General features: G+C 45.0%; 1 protein-coding gene across 3 annotated transcripts in view; it reads right to left on the bottom strand.

Annotated features, from left to right (window-relative positions):
* kdm6a (lysine (K)-specific demethylase 6A) overlaps positions 1-17,756 on the bottom strand; it is a 90,066-nt gene that overhangs the window by 10,780 nt on the left and 61,530 nt on the right. For all 3 annotated transcript variants that reach the window (XM_071342020.1, XM_071342021.1, XM_071342019.1), the window contains 10 exons: positions 12,097-12,190; positions 10,396-10,522; positions 9,390-9,488; positions 8,360-8,579; positions 7,640-7,810; positions 6,667-6,789; positions 5,591-5,668; positions 5,239-5,346; positions 3,844-4,296; positions 986-1,863 (listed from right to left, as the gene is read on the bottom strand). In XM_071342020.1, coding sequence (XP_071198121.1) covers positions 986-1,863; positions 3,844-4,296; positions 5,239-5,346; positions 5,591-5,668; positions 6,667-6,789; positions 7,640-7,810; positions 8,360-8,579; positions 9,390-9,488; positions 10,396-10,522; positions 12,097-12,190 — 2,351 coding nt within the window. The remainder of the gene's footprint in view (positions 1-985; positions 1,864-3,843; positions 4,297-5,238; positions 5,347-5,590; positions 5,669-6,666; positions 6,790-7,639; positions 7,811-8,359; positions 8,580-9,389; positions 9,489-10,395; positions 10,523-12,096; positions 12,191-17,756) is intronic.

Here is a 17,756-nt window from a genome sequence, read left to right on the forward strand (position 1 = left end):
CTACAGCACCAAGACCTTCAACTCAAACCAAACAGTCAGCAGCGACCCCCACAATAAACTCTATATGACACAGACGGTGAGTGAACTCTAGTTGACTCTAGTTCAGGGTATTCAAGTTGGGGTCACGGGGGAATTACAGTGGGGTCGCCAAAATTGGAACAAAACATTAAGAGTACAGATTATTGTATGGGACAATATACAAGAAAGCTAATTTGGAGGGGGAATTTTTTTTAAATGTATTTTTATTTTTTTGAAAAATTAAAAAAATGAATTGAAGGTTGTTTGTTGATGTAAAGATCAAACATTTCAGATTTTAAGGTTGCTGTCAGGTTTTGGCCAGGACTGTTCAGGTTTTGTTCACTAGATGTCCCCCTTGCACCTTTTTTGTACCTTTTGTTTTTTCTTGCCCTAATTATTGTTTGCACCTGTAAGTCATTCCCTTGTTAGTATTTAACCCTGTGTGTTCCTCAGTTCCTTGCTCAGTGTTTGTATGTTAGCACCCAGCCCCAGCCTTTGTGAACATTTTTCTCTTGTTGAATTTTCCAGAGGTTCTCTGGTTTTGTTCTCGTGTATTTTTGGATTGATCTTTTGAGGTTTGTTTTTTCCCTTGCTGTTTTTACCACTTTGTGGATTTTCTTTTGTATTTTGGAAGATATCTATTTTTTATTAAACCACCATCTCTAGTACTGCTGTGTCTGCCTCATCTTCTGGGTTCTGCCAATTATTAGTGACTGTTTCTCGCACCGGGTCCTGACAGTTGCGTCATTAGATTTGGAGTCAAAGAAAAAAACGAGGTTCCTGCTTAAAAAATTTGAACACCACTGCTGTAGTTTGTATGGCCTTTACAAGAAAAAACCACTACATTGCATTAGAACATACAGCATTTGAAACATCCATCCTATGGCCATTGACTTCTTTCAAAAAAGCACACCAAAGGTTACAAATTAATATGTGACTGATGTGATAGAAGGATATGATGTCCTACCTGCATGCTTTGAGCACCTGGCTGGAGCTGGGGTAGATGGAGACTGAGGACCATGGGGCCAGGGCAGGCCTGCTGTGAGACACCCCAGTGGGCTCTACTTTCACTGGGCTCCGAGAGTCATCTAGCCCCTTACCGTTGACCTGTGGGGTAGTGGTAGCGGTACGGGTGGTTCCGCTGTTGGACGGGCTTCTGATAAGGCTGTTGGCTGTGAGGGGGTGGTGGTCGGCGCAGCGCGGGGGGGAGGGGGTGGAGGCGGACATGGCTGAGAGGGGCGAGGAGGCCACAGAGCGTTCCGACAGGGGTTTGGGACCTCCGTGGTGGACACCCGGGTGGATGTTGTTGACCTTGATGTTATTGTCCCTGGTGGCTCCTTGATTAACACCACCGTGATTATTATTATTATCGTAGTTAGTAACATCCTTATTACTGGCTTTTCCCATGAGCAAGGCTGAGAGCTGAGGATTGTCTGAACTGAGCGCGCCCGGAGGAGAGCCGGGCTGGGATTGGCTCTCTGTGGTCACCGCCCCCTGCTGGATGTGATTAGCCAATCCCTGCATAGGGGCAGTGGTACCGGGACTAAGCAGCGTCCCTGTGGTGGTAGCCAATCCACTGCTGCTTCCTGAAGGCGTGGTCTCTTTGGTTTGGGCCACTGAGGTAGTGGTGGCGGAGTGGAGGGGCAAGGAGGGGAGGTGGTTGGGGGCACCGGCCCTCTGGGGCGAAGAGGAGAAGGAGGAAGAGGAGGCAGGGCAGGGCCCGGTAGAATGTCCGACCTGATTTAGAATTTGTGCACCGGATCCAGCGGCCTGGGAGGAGGATGAAGAGAAAGGGTGTTCTCCATTGGGACCTGCCGAATGTGAACCTGGACCTTTGTGAAGCCCCTGGATAGAGGGGGAGAAAAACAGACTGATCAGCGATGAGGGTCAAGACAGTTAATGAGATGCAAATCAAGAAAAGTGACAGACCAAGTCAGAGCAAAATAAAAGGAGGTTGAGTGAAAGAGTGAGCAATAGAGAATTCACAAGATAGTAGGAATATGAATCTTTCCCTTTCAAGATGATCAATACGCATCTAGTTAGATGCATGGGCAATGATACGTCTCAGTTTTAAATGATTCGGTATGATTTAGAGAACGAATCGACGCGATTTGGTTTGATAACAGCTTGATTCGATGCACTTTTGCTGAATAAATACATTCACTTTCTATTAGAAATTCAAATCTGCTGCTAATGGAACTCATGAGCTGGATCTGTCTGCACTGGATCTGTCTGAGCTGTGTTGTGTGCGTCTCCCTGAATGGATTTGACTTCACCCCCCCCCATCTCAAAATGTAATGGTTTTGACCTTTTGGAAGTTTAGTGAGCTTCTTTTCTCCTCCCGCTTTGGCATGCAGTGCGCCTCGCAAAAGTGATTGCTCGTTATGAAACTATCAACTTTACCCTGTATGCCAAAAAATTACCATATACACCTGCTCTTTCCATGACATAGACTGACCAGGTGAATCCTGGTGAAAGCTATGATCCCTTGATGTCACTTGTTAAGTCCACTTCAAATCAGTTTAGATGAAGAGGCAGGTTAAATAAGGATTTTTAAGCCCTGAAACAATTGAGACATGGATTGTGTAAGTGTGCCATTCAGAGGGTGAATGAACAAGACAAAATATTTAAGTGCCTTTGAACAGGGTATGGTTGTACGTGCCAGGCGCACCGGTTTGAGTGTGTCAAGAACTGCAATGCTGCTGGGTTTTTCACGCTCAACAGTTTCCCGTGTGTATCAAGAATGGTCCACCACCCAAAGGAGTGGGAAGCATTGACATGTTGACATGTGCCAGCATCCCTATGACATCCCAAGGTGTTCCTAATGTTTGGTGTACACTGATTGTTTAAAGCAAAACAACCAAAACTATTGCGGATGGTGAACCTGAACAATCTAAATAAAATAATTTGTAAGCCCCGTTCAGCAGGTATCGCCAGATGAGAGTTGTGTCTCCGGTAGCTTACTTTTATAACACCATTTTCAATTGAGCAATAAGGCCCGAGGAGGTGTGGTATATGGCCAATATACCACGGCTAAGGGCTGTTCTTATGAACGACGCATCACGGAGTGCCTGGACACAGCCCTTAGCCATAGTATATTGGCCATATACCACAACCTCCCAAGGAGCCTTATTGCTATTATAAACTGGTTACCAACATAATTAGAGCAGTAAAAATAAATGTGTTGTCATATCCGTGGAATACGGTCTGCTATACCACGGCTATCAGCATTCAGGGCTCAAACCACACAGTTTATAATAATCCATTGGTAACAATAACCTAGCAAATTACATTAGCTGTCACTCAACTAATAAAGCTTAATATCAAGCTAACCATTTCAGCATTTGAATGCTTAAGGTGCCGCACAGACGTGCAAGATCAGGAAGAGGATGCCTACCTCACGTTGGTCAGTGCACGAAGCTGGGAACAGTGAGTAGTTTGACTAGGCTACTAATATTACCTATGGTTATTTGGCATGCAAAAAATGACTTGTAGATCAATGACTGTTAACAGTTATATGCTTAGTTTGAGACTGAAGAGGAGGCTGCATCAATTGTCACAAAACATTTTAATGAATCGGCAATTAGTAACATTTGAATAGATTTTCAACCGACGCATACTACATTTGGATCGGTTTGGTGTCAGCGGACCGATGCGGTCTTATCTTTAACATTTGAACTGAGGGCCGATGTGTTATGGTGAAATGTTACATCCTTACAAGATAGATACAAACAGTTAGCAAACAAGATAGAACAAGAGTGAAAGTGAAAGAGAGATAAAGAACTCGTCAGAATTAAAGAGAGACTGAAACAAAAAGATATGTACCTGAGTGGAGTTGGTACGTTGCTGGCTCTTCCAGGCCTCCTCTACATTACTGGTACTATTACTGCTGTGACTGGTGTTGTTGCTGGTGGGGGTACTGGGGTTACTGGTACTAGTGGCATTGCAGTTGTGAGGTAGACAGTTCTGCTGTAGGTAAGGCACGTTTCCATTACTCCCGCCACCTCCCGTTAGACCGCCCGGTAACGTCCCTGCACCCGGTAGACCGGGATTGCGATTATTGCCCACAGTTCCCCCCTCTGGATTGCCTAGCTGCCCAAGGGGACTTGAAGATAAAAGTGTGTTGGCCATTGGCTGAGCAGTACAGGGGGGACGGGCTGTTGTTTGACTGACGGGTGAAGTCCGGGAGAGGGGGTGAGGGGAGGGGAGGGAGTTTGGGGACAGCGAGGGGCCGTTGGGTAGGGTGGGCCGCAACTGTCCTGCTGCCTGCTGTCTCACCTAGCCAATTAAAGGGGTGATGGGAGAAAGACAACAGTTTGAATACTGTTTATAATAAAATATGTGGTGTTTGCTTATCTGTCTGTCTGTCTGTCTGTCTGTCTGTCTGTCTGTCTGTCTGTCTGTCTGTCTGTCTGTCTGTCTGTCTGTCTGTCTGTCTGTCTGTCTGTCTGTCTGTCTGTCTGTCTGTCTGTCTGTCTGTCTGTCTGTCTGTCTGTCTGTCTGTCTGTCTGTCTGTCTGTCTGTCTGTCTGTCTGTCTGTCTGTCTGTCTGTCTGTCTGTCTGTCTGTCTGTCTGTCTGTCTGTCTGTCTGTCTGTCTGTCTGTCTGTCTGTCTGTCTGTCTGTCTGTCTGTCTGTCTGTCTGTCTGTCTGTCTGTCTGTCTGTCTGTCTGTCTGTCTGTCTGTCTGTCTGTCTGTCTGTCTGTCTGTCTGTCTGTCTGTCTGTCTGTCTGTCTGTCTGTCTGTCTGTCTGTCTGTCTGTCTGTCTGTCTGTCTGTCTGTCTGTCTGTCTGTCTGTCTGTCTGTCTGTCTGTCTGTGCTGTCTGTCTGTGTGTCTGTCTGTCTGTCTGTCTGTCTGTCTGTCTGTCTGTGCTGTCTGTCTGTCTGTCTGTCTGTCTGTCTGTCTGTCTGTCTGTCTGTCTGTCTGTCTGTCTGTCTGTCTGTCTGTCTGTCTGTCTGTCTGTCTGTCTGTCTGTCTGTCTGTCTGTCTGTCTGTCTGTCTGTCTGTCTGTCTGTCTGTCTGTCTGTCTGTCTGTCTGTCTGTCTGTCTGTCTGTCTGTCTGTCTGTCTGTCTGTCTGTCTGTCTGTCTGTCTGTCTGTGTGTGTGTGTGTGTGTGTGTGTGTGTGTGTGTGTGTGTGTGTGTGTGTGTGTGTGTGTGTGTGTGTGTGTGTGTGTGTGTGTGTGTGTGTGTGTGTGTGTGTGTGTGTGTGTGTGTGTGTACCTGATGTTGATGCTGCTGCATGAGGGAGAACTGTTTTTCCAGCTGGTCCAGAATCTGCATCTGTGGTGGTTTCAGACTGGCCCGGTTGGTCCGGAGCTGATCCAGGAGCTAGAAGAGGATGGAAAGGTACAGGCATTTAGAACCATTGTTAACTATTTACTTTCTGAAGTGTTTTGCTTATGGCTTTTTATGCTTACTATTCAGTACGCAAGTTGCTTTATACTGCAAAGTTGCTTTGGAGAAGGGCTGTAGAGTCTGTAAAATGACTCACATGTAACAAATACAGTTCAGGTCTGACTCATTTAATTAGAATCAGACACTGGTATGGTTTGATTGGAAGAGCAGAACCCACCTGTAGTTTCTGTGGTGTTAGGTACCAGCTGGGGATCTGGTGTTGTACCGGGTGGTTTGTCCACAGGTCCACAGCACTCTGTGGGATCAGAGAGAGATACCTGGCAATAAAGCTTGTAACAATTTAGGCATAATTCCTATTTGCGTTCACAAAGCTGGTATAGGGTCAGTTGGCATGACAGAGATTTGGTTCTGGGTTCTGACATTAGGCTGGGTTAAGGACCAATGTTACCTCTAAGCTGTGCGCAGCTGCCCCAGGACTGCCGCGCAGAAGAAATATCAGCCCGTGCAGAGAAGCACAAGAATGAACTTCACCAAACTTTCTAGTTTTCCCCCTTAGTTAACACTATCAACGTTTCCCTTTACTGTGCAAATTGTGATCGAATCAACACAATGTTAGCCACTTTAAATGCAACATACCGGAACAAAACAAACTATGCAGAGATTTTCTTGTAGCCAGAGCGCATTGAGTACGACTCTATTGCGTTGACTCAGGCCCATACACAGACCAGGGCGCCATAACCAATCAGAGCTGCATAATCCCTATATGCAAATAGACCATTGCCACATATGGATCTGTGCCATTTACTTTGAACTGGACTGTGTTTACAGCATGAGTGGTCGTGAATAAATGTGCTTGTTTCGAGATCAAAGCAAATGCTGCATGTAGCTAGGTGTGTACATTTATTCATATTCTTTGCTAGTAAGCAAGTTATTAGCTCAGATATAGCTAATTTCTAGACAGAAATGGGGGAGTGGTTGCTTGCTACAAGAGCACAAAACATGTGCATTACTAGCCATCTTTGAAAAGCAAGTCAGGTAAAGAGCTTTTTTACTGTAAGGGGCAGTGTTGTATTTTGGGGCAGTGTTGTATTTTGGGGCAAAAAGTCAGAGGGTAGCAAAATTGGCCACTGTTATAACTATAACTTAAAGCGGGTACAGCCTCAGTGTTTACAGTAAATGCGCGCCAGAAGTTGCACAGAATTTTCACAACTTTCAAGTTTGCGCTCAGCAGACCTGAAATTTGCTCAGTGGCAAAAAATGTTCGAGGGAACATTGTTAAGGACTGAACCATACCTTAGCCGGGCTGGCGGTGCGTTTTCTCTTGGCGGGGCTGGCCTGACCGTCAGTGTGGCTGGGATGGGGGGAGACGTGCGTTTGGCCGTGGCCTCCCTCACCACCCTGGTGGGACTTAGATGCCTGGGGGAGAGGCAAGAGAGGAGGGTTAATGGGGGAGAGGGAGAGGAGGGTTAATGGGGGAGAGGGAGAGGAGGGTTAATGGGGGAGAGAGGGAGGAGGATTATTGGGAGAGGCAGGAAAGGAGGGGGGAGGATGGTTCTGTTACTATGTGTAGAGGGTTTGGACTAAGAACAGATACCACAACCCCGACAACAACCTTATTGATAGTCTAATCAGAAATCTCAGAGCCAACAATGTGTGTGACAGTCTTGTCTTTTTTTCTTGGCAGGAGAAATGAGATGAATTGATATGGAACGTAAAGGAACTTAAATATTTGGGTTACCACCGTTTGCCATCAAACCTTTGGTGCCAAGGTAGTTTTAATGTCAAACGGTCGTCCAAGAAAAACAAGACATGGCAGGCAAGTTGAGAATTCATCAGATATCATTCAGAGTCACTAACATATAACAATTCCATATCAGAAGTTTCCATTCATTCTGTGCATGTCATTTCAAACAGAGTTGATGGGTGAGTGAGAGTAGCATTGACTGATGACTTGTACTGTTGTATTAGGAACCACACAGAGAATTTCATCTACTAAATGTGAGGTTAGTGTTAGTGAGGGCGATTCTCGTCTCAACTTCTTCGCTTTTTCTGCACTGATGCAAACGTTTCTAGACAGATGAATGCAAATATTGCCTGTGGGCATCCACTGTGTTCCACCTATCCTGAGTTTTCCAATCAGTGCCAATGAGAGGAGAGAAAAGGAGGAAAGGAGAAGACTATTGAGATGCACCAGGACAGGACAGGTTAGGCAGTAGTAGTAGTAAGGGTTTGTTAGCTGGGTGTTATCGGTCTCTAGTGGTCTCACCTGCTGCTGCTGTGTCTGTGACCCTGGGCTGCCTGCTGCAGTGTTCAGGCCCCCCTGTCTGGAGGTGAGCTCAGCGGGGATGGGCAGGCTCCACGCCTCCTCAATACTAGGAAGCATTTTAGTACCCTTCCCCCCCGCAAGACTACCTGGCTGAGGGTTACACAACTGAGCCTATAGGAGGAGGAAATGGCGTAAAGACACATTTCAGTACTGGTTTACGGTACGGTAGGACAATCCAGTGACACTACGTACTGAGCACCTTGTGGAGTATAGTACTGTAATACTTTCTACTAAGTCAATCAGTTATAGTATAGGTACTTGTACAAGAAATACAGCCTCTTCAGAGATGATATAAAGTCAAATGAAAAGAATCACTCAAAGAATGGTCAATGCCATGAGATTGTCTTTACGATTACTGATGAGAATGTGTAGTATCGCATCAATATGAATCAGTGTTCATATATCAATGAGTCAAATCAAAAATCACAGAACTACGTCACAGTCCGTAAAATAAACAACAATAAACAAATGTACAAAATAGAGCTCTTAAAACACTTGCATGATACACCACAACACAACAAAGCACAAAACAACCCAACACACACCACAACGTTTAACAGAAAAGGGCCAGCTGAAATCTTTGGTTACTGGTTGGTTGGTGTGTGCATGTGTGTGTGTGTACATCTCTGCATGTGTATCCCTCCCTCCCTCCCTGCCTACCTGCAGCAGCTTAATGCGGTGTGTGAGGGCGGCGGTGTTAGTGCAGGACTTGCTGCGGGTGGCGTTGATGTAACACTTGATGGCGTCGTGCGGCTGCCCGCAGGATTCATAGAGCGTGCCCAGGTCCATCCAGGCAGCTGCGTGACTGTGGTCCAGCTGCACTGCACAAATGTAGGCCTGCAGTGCATCCATAGGCTGGTTCTGCTGCTGGTACAGCACACTAGGGGAGAGAGGGAGGGAGGGAGAGAAAGTGAGAAAGAAGGAGTGACAGGGAGATGGGGGCAGGGTTTTTAGTGAATCCTCTCCCTCGGGTGGCCACACCCAAAGTCTATCCATACTTCACTTGCTAGGGACCTCTAACTCCCTCTCTGCCTCTCCTGTTGCAGGGTGGAGCTGCAGGGTCCCCTAGGGTCCAAACCAGCCCCTTAGAGGGCCCCTGAGCTGCAGTTTCCCTTGAGACGATACAGCACCAATACTGTAGACATAGGCTAATACTGCTGTTCCAATCCTATTGCTATGACCAACACCCACATCCACAAACACTCCAGTGTTTGTGGTAAAAAGTTTCAGTGTAAACTTCAACGATTAAAACCAAATATAAAGTATGTTGAAAACACAATATATTTGTTAAATAACATCTTTCAGAACTAAGAATCACCAAAATAAAAACTTGACAGTCAGGGAGAATCTAAAATTCCAAAAATGTAATGTTACGGGGCCCCCATTGATTTATTTATACTGCTTGAAATCACTCAGATAACATAAGAACACGGCATAAGCCATGGAAAAATGTGTAGAATTTCAGGAAACTAGCTTTAAAACTGCAAAATTGGGTCTCTGCATCCAAGTGGGCTTCTAAAACTGTGCCATTGGCCACGCCCAAGGCCCCCCCACAACTTTGCCACTGCTGCTGAAAAAAACCCTATGTGAAACACTGCACTCCATCAGATTGAGTATCCTTCATGACTTCTCCAAGGGTCCTACAGCCAGACAGTTGAGTATACGCTGGCTGCAGTGAGTCAGGTCTTACCCTATGGAGCACCAGGTGTCAGCGCTGGCCTCAGACTTGTCAATGGACTGTCTGTAGGAGATGAAGGCATCCTGGACTTTCCCAATACTGGAGTAGCACCTGGAGAGAAACACATATTATGCTTGGTTACTAATCAACATGAACATGAATACAAAGATACAGTCAGAGAGACGTCATAGCAGAGAGACATTTCTACATTGGCTGCTTGATTTCCACTGGGTAACACAAAGTCAGCCACAAAGTCAGATGCCGCTCCGGTGGGAGAAATCAATATGAGAATATCACAACACTGGCAGGTAAGTAATACTGTGAAACCCTATCATTCCACGATTGTGGCAGGTTTATATACATTTTCAGAAATTCCAATGCAAAAAAAATATAGATACAATTTCCATATGTAGCACCTTCCACATGTATTGGTTTGGTTAAGCAGTGCAGAAGAGAACCTCCCCCGACTGTTTTTTGTATTCTCGTCAAGACCAGTATGTAGGGGATCTAGTTTCAGGCATTTCTTGCACACATGCTACGTTAGGTTAGCACTAGCCCAACCATGTCAACTGTACCCTAATGATCCATAATCAAATGGATCAAATAAGTCTAAGCCATAATAAAATTGTGTGGATTAGCAGAAAGACAAACTGAAATAAAAAATAAATACAAATTAGAGCTATTCATCTTTAGGTTTCTGTGTAACAAGAATGAGCTGTCTTCCCGGTGGGAAGACTGATCATTAATCACTGATCAATAATCAGTGCGATCAGAAAAGTAGACAATGAAGCTCTGAAACGGCTACTGTCTAGGCCTGTAAAATGTAGAGAAACAGGTGAGACTGGGGCTGAACCCAGTAGAAGAGAACAGACAAGACTGGTGAGCTTTACTGCCTTATGGGCAGAGTCCTACTCAATACACTGCTGTTGAGCCTTACACACCTGCTGGAGGGTAACTAGAGCCAGCAGGAATTCACTATGAAAGAAAATGTCAACAAAAGAAAAAGTAAGCCTCTTACCTGCCGAGGAAGTACCAGGACTGTCCAGAGTTGGGGTCTGCTTCTAGCGACTTCTGCAGACACTGGATGGCATAGCTGTCCTTGGAGCCTTTGTCCCCTAACAGCTCCACTGTGTGATGCATCCAGCCTGGAGGAGACCAGACCAGGGGAGTTAGGAGGGTGGAGGATCCAACAACTGCCACCACTAGTCTGGGTGCAGGGCTAGCCTTCTGCTAGCTGGTCAACAGCACCACTAGCTAGCAGCACCCTACACTTCACTGTCTGCAATAGTAACTCTCACCACCACTGATCTAGCAGTTCTTTCTGCTAGTCTATTACCAAGGCTAGCTAGATCGGATAACAATGGTACAGCTCGAGTGACTAATATTACACTAATATTCACTATACATTGGTATAGTACTACACTGTCAGGCTCAGAGACACTGCTCTGTCTGTCTGGTGTGTAAAGGCACCAGTCTCATAAACGGACCAAATGGCTTGTCTGTCTAGAGCTTTCTAAAGAAGAGGGAGGGAGAGAGCAGAAAGTGGGAGGGAGGGAGGGAGAGAGGGAGATTCCTCCTCCATACACACACCAGCCATGTCTTCAAAGGTCTAAACAAGTCCCCCGGGGCTCCCTCCCCTCTCTCCACACACACACACACACACACACACACACACACACACACACACACACACACACACACACACACACACACACACACACACACACACACACACACACACACACACACACACACACACACACACACACACACACACACACACACACACACACACACACTTCCCTAAGGACGGGCATACACACACTTCCCTAAGGACGGGCATACACACAGACATACACACACTTCCCACTCGCTCCCCTCAACACCTGTGGCGAGCCTTGCTGGGAGGTCACCATGACAACCCTGGCAGAGCCGCCGTCAGGGCAGAAAGAGAGAATGGCCGTCAGGGCAGAAAGAGAGAATGGCTTTACGACCGAGGGAACATTCTTAACCAGGGAGGATGGCAAGAAAAAAGACAAGAGCTGTGTGTTTGGAGAGGACGACATTGGGGCGGTGTGTGTCTGTGGTTGTGTGTAGCGTGGGGGTTGGGGTACACAAACTAACACCTCCATAATGAGCTGTTGCATCGGACACTGGAGGATTGGGAGAGACTTGGGAAAACAGGGAAGGGAGCAGAGAAGTGGAGATCTGGGAAAACTGTCCAGCTGGGAATACCGTGCACAACATATCCCAGAACACAATGCATGATGCAACCCTGTGTTATCAACCTTATACACCTGGTTCATATTAGTACCATCAACAACAAATACAAAGTAGTATACCTTTAGCAATGCATTTTACACTGTATTTAACCTAGGCTATTTTGAAGGGGCACAAATGTGGCCAGTAACTGACAACTAAATATATCAAACACACCACCTATAGCAACTGCTCTACAAAATTCTAGCAACCAATTTCTATAGCTTGAAAAAGATGACTTGCACTTCCCCTTTTGACTATAAAACGTAAAAGACAGCACTTTTCATATCGAAACCTTCCTAAAACAAACTAGGATAAATTTGTCAACATATTCAACAAAATCCAAAGAAAATTATAGGTTGTTACGAAAATGACATGATGTCAACAAGTAATGCATTTTCTTTCAACAAATGACAGTCTTTGACATAGTAGTATATACGAGAGAGACTGAAGGACTTACCCAGTTGTTGCAGTGTAGTAGCCTTCACCTGTGCAGGAAGATTCTCTGTCTGTAGTAAACTCTCATACGCTTCTTTTGCTGCTCTGAATTTCTTCTGCGGAATGACAAGGAGGGAAAGAGAGTGATAGAGAGAGGGGTGGGGGAAGAGAGAGAGAGAAGGGTTGATTTAGCCAGAAAGAAGGGTCAGTATGTTTTATGGTCTCACTGGTCGGACACAAAGAAGTCTGGACACCTCCTCAGACCAAACCAACAATGTGAGGCCTTTCAGACTGACCACACACACACACACACACACACGGCAGGGGGAGGGTCAGTCTGGGACAGGACAGGCCAGACTTAACACGTCGGACAGGTTTTAAGTGGTGTGTGTGTATGCGTTAATCATCCCACCTTCAGTGCAGTTTTTATCTGGGGAAACCTGAGAAGCCAAACTGGACAGAGATGTGTTTATTTTTCTAATTGACCTCGAGTCTGATCTAGTTGTGTGTGTGTAGTCTGGAGGTCTCTGTTCTTATCTTCTTTTACTCCATCACTAGGGCGACCTGCCTTCATGTCTGCAGCCTCGAAAGCCTTCGACACACACACACTCGCGCCCGTAAAGCAGTCTGGCCCTGGGCTCTTCCTGTCTGGCCACCATAAAACCCATGTCAGGGTAAACAAAGTCACTATAGGGCAATACACCCAGCACCAGGATCTAACCCACCAACCATTACCAACTCAACATGAGAGATACTGTGTACCCTTTAGGGATGAAACAGTTACCAGTTTCACGATAAACCACGGTAAAATTCCCAACGACTGGTATTACTGTTACAAATTTTAATTATCATTAAAACCGTGTTTGATTACCACGGGTTTGAAAAATTCACGGTAAATACTGTCCAGCATCAAACAAAGTTAGCAACAGTCTGACGCAGGCGCAGCACGCAACGTGGGTTTTGTTTTGTGTGAAAACATGGCAGAAGGCAGTGACAGCGCTCGGGAGATTTTTCAGCCTTCTAAGAGGACCAAATCTGAAGTGTGGTCGTATTTTGGGTTTTACAAGAGTGCTGAGGGAAACTTAATCGAAGATGGTCCCCCTGTCTGCAGAACATGCAACAACAAAAAAAATCTGAGAAAGGGGGCAACACTTCAAATCTCTTGACTCATCTTTGTGACCACCACCCACTACTTTATAGCGAATGCAAGGTAAGTTTACTTTTAGCTCAATGCATGATGTGGGAACTTCGAAATGGTGGAAAATGTCATGGTTTGTCTGTCTAACTTGCTAATAGCTTGTCAATAATGTAAACTGAAGCTTTCAGTGTTACCTACTCTTGTAAAAACACTACACTGCTGCTGTATGGGTCGTGTGTCTGCAGACTCTATTCACCCATTGCACACGATAACACGTTATGTAGTTTAGTCACCCAACCAACATATTTTGATCATTTAAAATCCGGCAGACGTCGACTTGGTTGTAAAAGTGTTCCAACAGGAGAAACACTATAGACTCCTATAGAAGACTCCTGTATTTATGTCAATAGTTGGGCTCATTGCAAATACTATCACTGTCTTCTTAAGACTCATTTGTATTTATGTAAATTGTGCATGGGGTCATTGCATATACTCAAATGCAACATAGAAGATAGACTGTGTGTGTGTAAGTGAGTAATAATAAAAAAAAAAAAATAATAATAATAATACATTTGCTATTCCCTTGTTTACAGAGTGGGCGTGCAGCAGGCAAACCCAGTAACGCAACTGGTCCCTCTTCATCTACAGTTGTGACACAGACACTCGAGCAAGCGTTTAAAAAGCAGGCTGCTTAGGCACCCACATCAAAAAATGCTCAAGACCTCAGTGCAGCCCTTTCATATTACATTGCAAAGGACATGATGCCATTTCAAATTGTTCAAATTGCCTGACTACAAAGTGAGTGCTGCTAATTTTCTTTGTTTTTTTCTTTGTTTTGCTTACTTAAGGTTGTGTTCATTTAAACCTGCACTAGGGAAACTTTTACCTCTCATGGCCACATGGTGCCATCTTTAATGTTATTATTTTAATGTTTATGCACACAAAAAGTGCATGGTGCTGCTAATTTTATTTGTTTGTTGGTTTTCAATATAAAACTTGGTGAAATGATTTAAGTTTATGTATCAGTACTTTATGAACATTTTCAGCACATTTTAACAATACCGCGATAAAGCTGATAATTTTGGTCACTATAATCGTGATATGGAAATTTCATACCGTTTCATCTCTAGTACCCTTTCAATAGCTCTGATTGGAAAACATTTCTTAACCCAGAGGATCATACCTCCAGCAACGATGGCACAGAAAGAAGAGGCTTTGCCCATGATACAGTTGAAGTCGGAAGTTTACATACACTTAGGTTGGAGTCATTAAAACTCGTTTTTCAACCACTCCACAAAATTCTTGTTAACAAACTATAGTTTTGGCAAGTCGGTAAGGACATCCTTTTTGTGCATGACACAAGTCATTTTTCCAACAATTGTTTACACATTATTTCACTTATAATTCACTGTATCACAATTCCAGTGGGTCAGAAGTTTACATACACCAAGATGACTGCGCCTTTAAACAGCTTGGAAAATTCCAGAAAATTATGTCATGGCGCTAGAAGCTTCTGATAGGCTAATTAACATAATTTCTGTCAATTGGAGGTGTACCTGTGGATGTATTTCGAGGTCTACCTTCAAACTCCGTGCCTCTGCTTGAAATCATGGGAAAATCAAAAGAAATCAGCCAAGACCCCAGGAAAGAAATTGGAGACCTCCACAAATCTGGTTCATCCTTAGGAGCAATTTCCAAACGCCTGAAGGTACCACGTTCATCTGTACAAAAAATAGTATAAACACCATGGGACCACAAAGCCGTCATACCGCCAGGAAGGTGACGCGTTCTGTCTCCTAGAGATGATCGTACTTTGGTGCGAAAAGTGCAAATCAATCCCAGAACAACAGCAAAGGACCTTGTGAAGATGCTGGAGGAAACATGTACAAAAGTATCTATATCCACAGTAAAATGAGTCCTATAATCGACATAACCTGAAAGGCCGCTCAGCAAGGAAGAAGCCACTGCTCCAAAACCGCCATAAAAAAGCCAGACTACGGTTTGCAACTGCACATGGGGACAAAGATCATACTTTTTGGAGAACTATCCTCTGGTCTGGTGAAACAAAAATTTGGCCATAATGACCATCGTTATGTTTGGAGGAAAAAGGGGGAGGCTTGCAAGTTGAAGAACACCACCCCAACCGTGAAGTACGGGGGTGGCAGCATCATGCTGTGGGGGTGCTTTGCTGCAGGAGGGTCTGGTGCCCTTCACAAAATAGATGGCATACTTCCAAAGTTGTGGCAGAATGGCTTAAGGACAACAAAGTCAAGGTATTGGAGTGGCCATCACAAAACCCTGACCTCAATCCAATAGAAGATTTGTGAGCAGAACTGAAAAAGCATGTGCGAATAAGGAGGCCTTACAAACCTGGCTCAGTTACAACAGCTCTGTCAGGAGGAAGGGGCCAAAATTCACCCAACTTATTATGGGAAGCTTGTGGAAGGCTACCCAAAGCGTTTGACTCAAGTTAAACAACTTAAAGACAATGCTACCAAATCCTAACTGAGTGTATGTAAACTTCTGACCCACTGGGAATGTGATGAAAGAAATAAAAGCTGAAATAAATCATTCTCTCCACTATTATTCTGACATTTCACATTCTTAAAATAAAGTGGTGTTCCTAACTGACCTAAAACAGGGAATTTAAATGTCAGGAATTGAGTTTAAATGTATTAAACAGACAATGCAATCGCAACCACACTGCACACTGCCCTAACCCATCTGGACAAGAGGAATACCTATGTGAGAATGCTGTTCATCGACTACAGCTCAGCATTTAACACCATAGTACCCTCCAAACTCGTCATCAAGCTCGAGACCCTGGGTCTTGACCCCGCCCTGTGCAACTGGGTCCTGGACTTCCTGACGGGCCACCCCCAGGTGGTGAGGGTAGGTAACAACATCTCCACCCCGCTGATTCTCAACACTGGTGCCCCACAAGGGTGCGTTCTGAGCCCTCTCCTGTACTCCCTGTTCACCCACGACTGCGTGGCCATGCACAACTCCAACTCAATCATTAAATTTGCAGACGACACTACAGTGGTAGGCTTGATTACCAACAACGACGAGACGGCCTACAGGGAGGAGGTGAGGGCCCTCGGAGTGTGGTGTCAGGAAAATAACCTCACAATCAACGTCAACAAAACAAAGGAGATGATCGTGGACTTCAGGAAACAGCAGAGGGAGCACCCCCCTATCCACATCGACGGGACAGTAGTGGAGAGGGTAGTAAGTTTTAAGTTCCTCGGTGTACACATCACGGACAAACTGAATTGGTCCACCCACACAGACAGCGTGGTGAAGAAGGCGCAGCAGCGCCTCTTCAACCTCAGGAGGCTGAAGAAATTCGGCTTGTCACCAAAAGCACTCACAAACCTTTACAGATGCACAATCGAGAGCATCCTGTCGGGCTGTATCACCGCCTGGTACGGCAACTGCTCCGCCCACAACCGTAAGGCTCTCCAGAGGGTAGTGAGGTCTGCACAACGCATCACCGGTGGCAAACTACCTGCCCTCTATCTCAAAGCCATCAAACTGTTAAACAGCCACCACTAACATTGAGTGGCTGCTGCCAACATACTGACTCAACTCCAGCCACTTTAATAATGGAAAAATGTATGTAAATGTTTTTTCCCACTAGCCACTTTAAACAATGCCACTTAATATAATGTTTACATACCCTACATTACTCATCTCATATGTATATACTGTACTCTATACCATCTACTGCATCTTGCCTATGCCGTTCTGTACCATCACTCATTCATATATTTTTATGTACATATTCTCCATCCCTTTACACTTGTGTGTATAAGGTAGTTGTTGTGAAATTGTTAGGTTAGATTACTCGTTGGTTATTACTGCATTGTCGGAACTAGAAGCACAAGCATTTCGCTACACTCGCATTAACATCTGCTAACCATGTGTATGTGACAAATAAAATTTGATTTGAGTATCAAGACGACCTGACCCCAGAGCTTCCTATACAGTTAATCTCTTTTCTTAAGGGAGTTTACGAGCACACTCGTGCAGCTAGGCGCCAGACAAACTGAAGCATGCTGACGCCTTAAGTGGATCAGGCATAGTGTGCGCTATAATAAGGGGTCGTGTCACTGGCGGACCGGACATCCCCACAGCCCCCTCAAGGGGTGGGGGGGTACGAGCTCTGGAGGCTCATGCGCCTGTCACCAATGTATATTTTAAAATGTAGTAAATCATTTTGACAGTAACCCTGTAAAAGTAATTTATTCATAAACATTTTTAATTTCCATATGTACTAGAAAGCTAAGTGTTTGTTTCTTGGGCTTCAGGAATGTGACTGAAAAACTGCCCCAGGCCTTGAAAAATAAATAATTAAACTGATAGAAATTATAAGGGGGATATCGGCGAACAAATGCTATGGTCAAGGTTACGACGGCGCCAGTGCAATGAGTGGAGCTTACTCAGGTTTTCAAAAGCTCATATCAGACCTAGAGCCTAATGCTTCCTATGTAGTTCTTTATGAGTTTTAGTTTAGAAAACGATCACTCCACAGAAGCGAT

The sequence above is a fragment of the Salvelinus alpinus genome, chromosome 14 (assembly GCF_045679555.1).
Source record: "Salvelinus alpinus chromosome 14, SLU_Salpinus.1, whole genome shotgun sequence".
Lineage (NCBI taxonomy): Eukaryota > Metazoa > Chordata > Actinopteri > Salmoniformes > Salmonidae > Salvelinus > Salvelinus alpinus.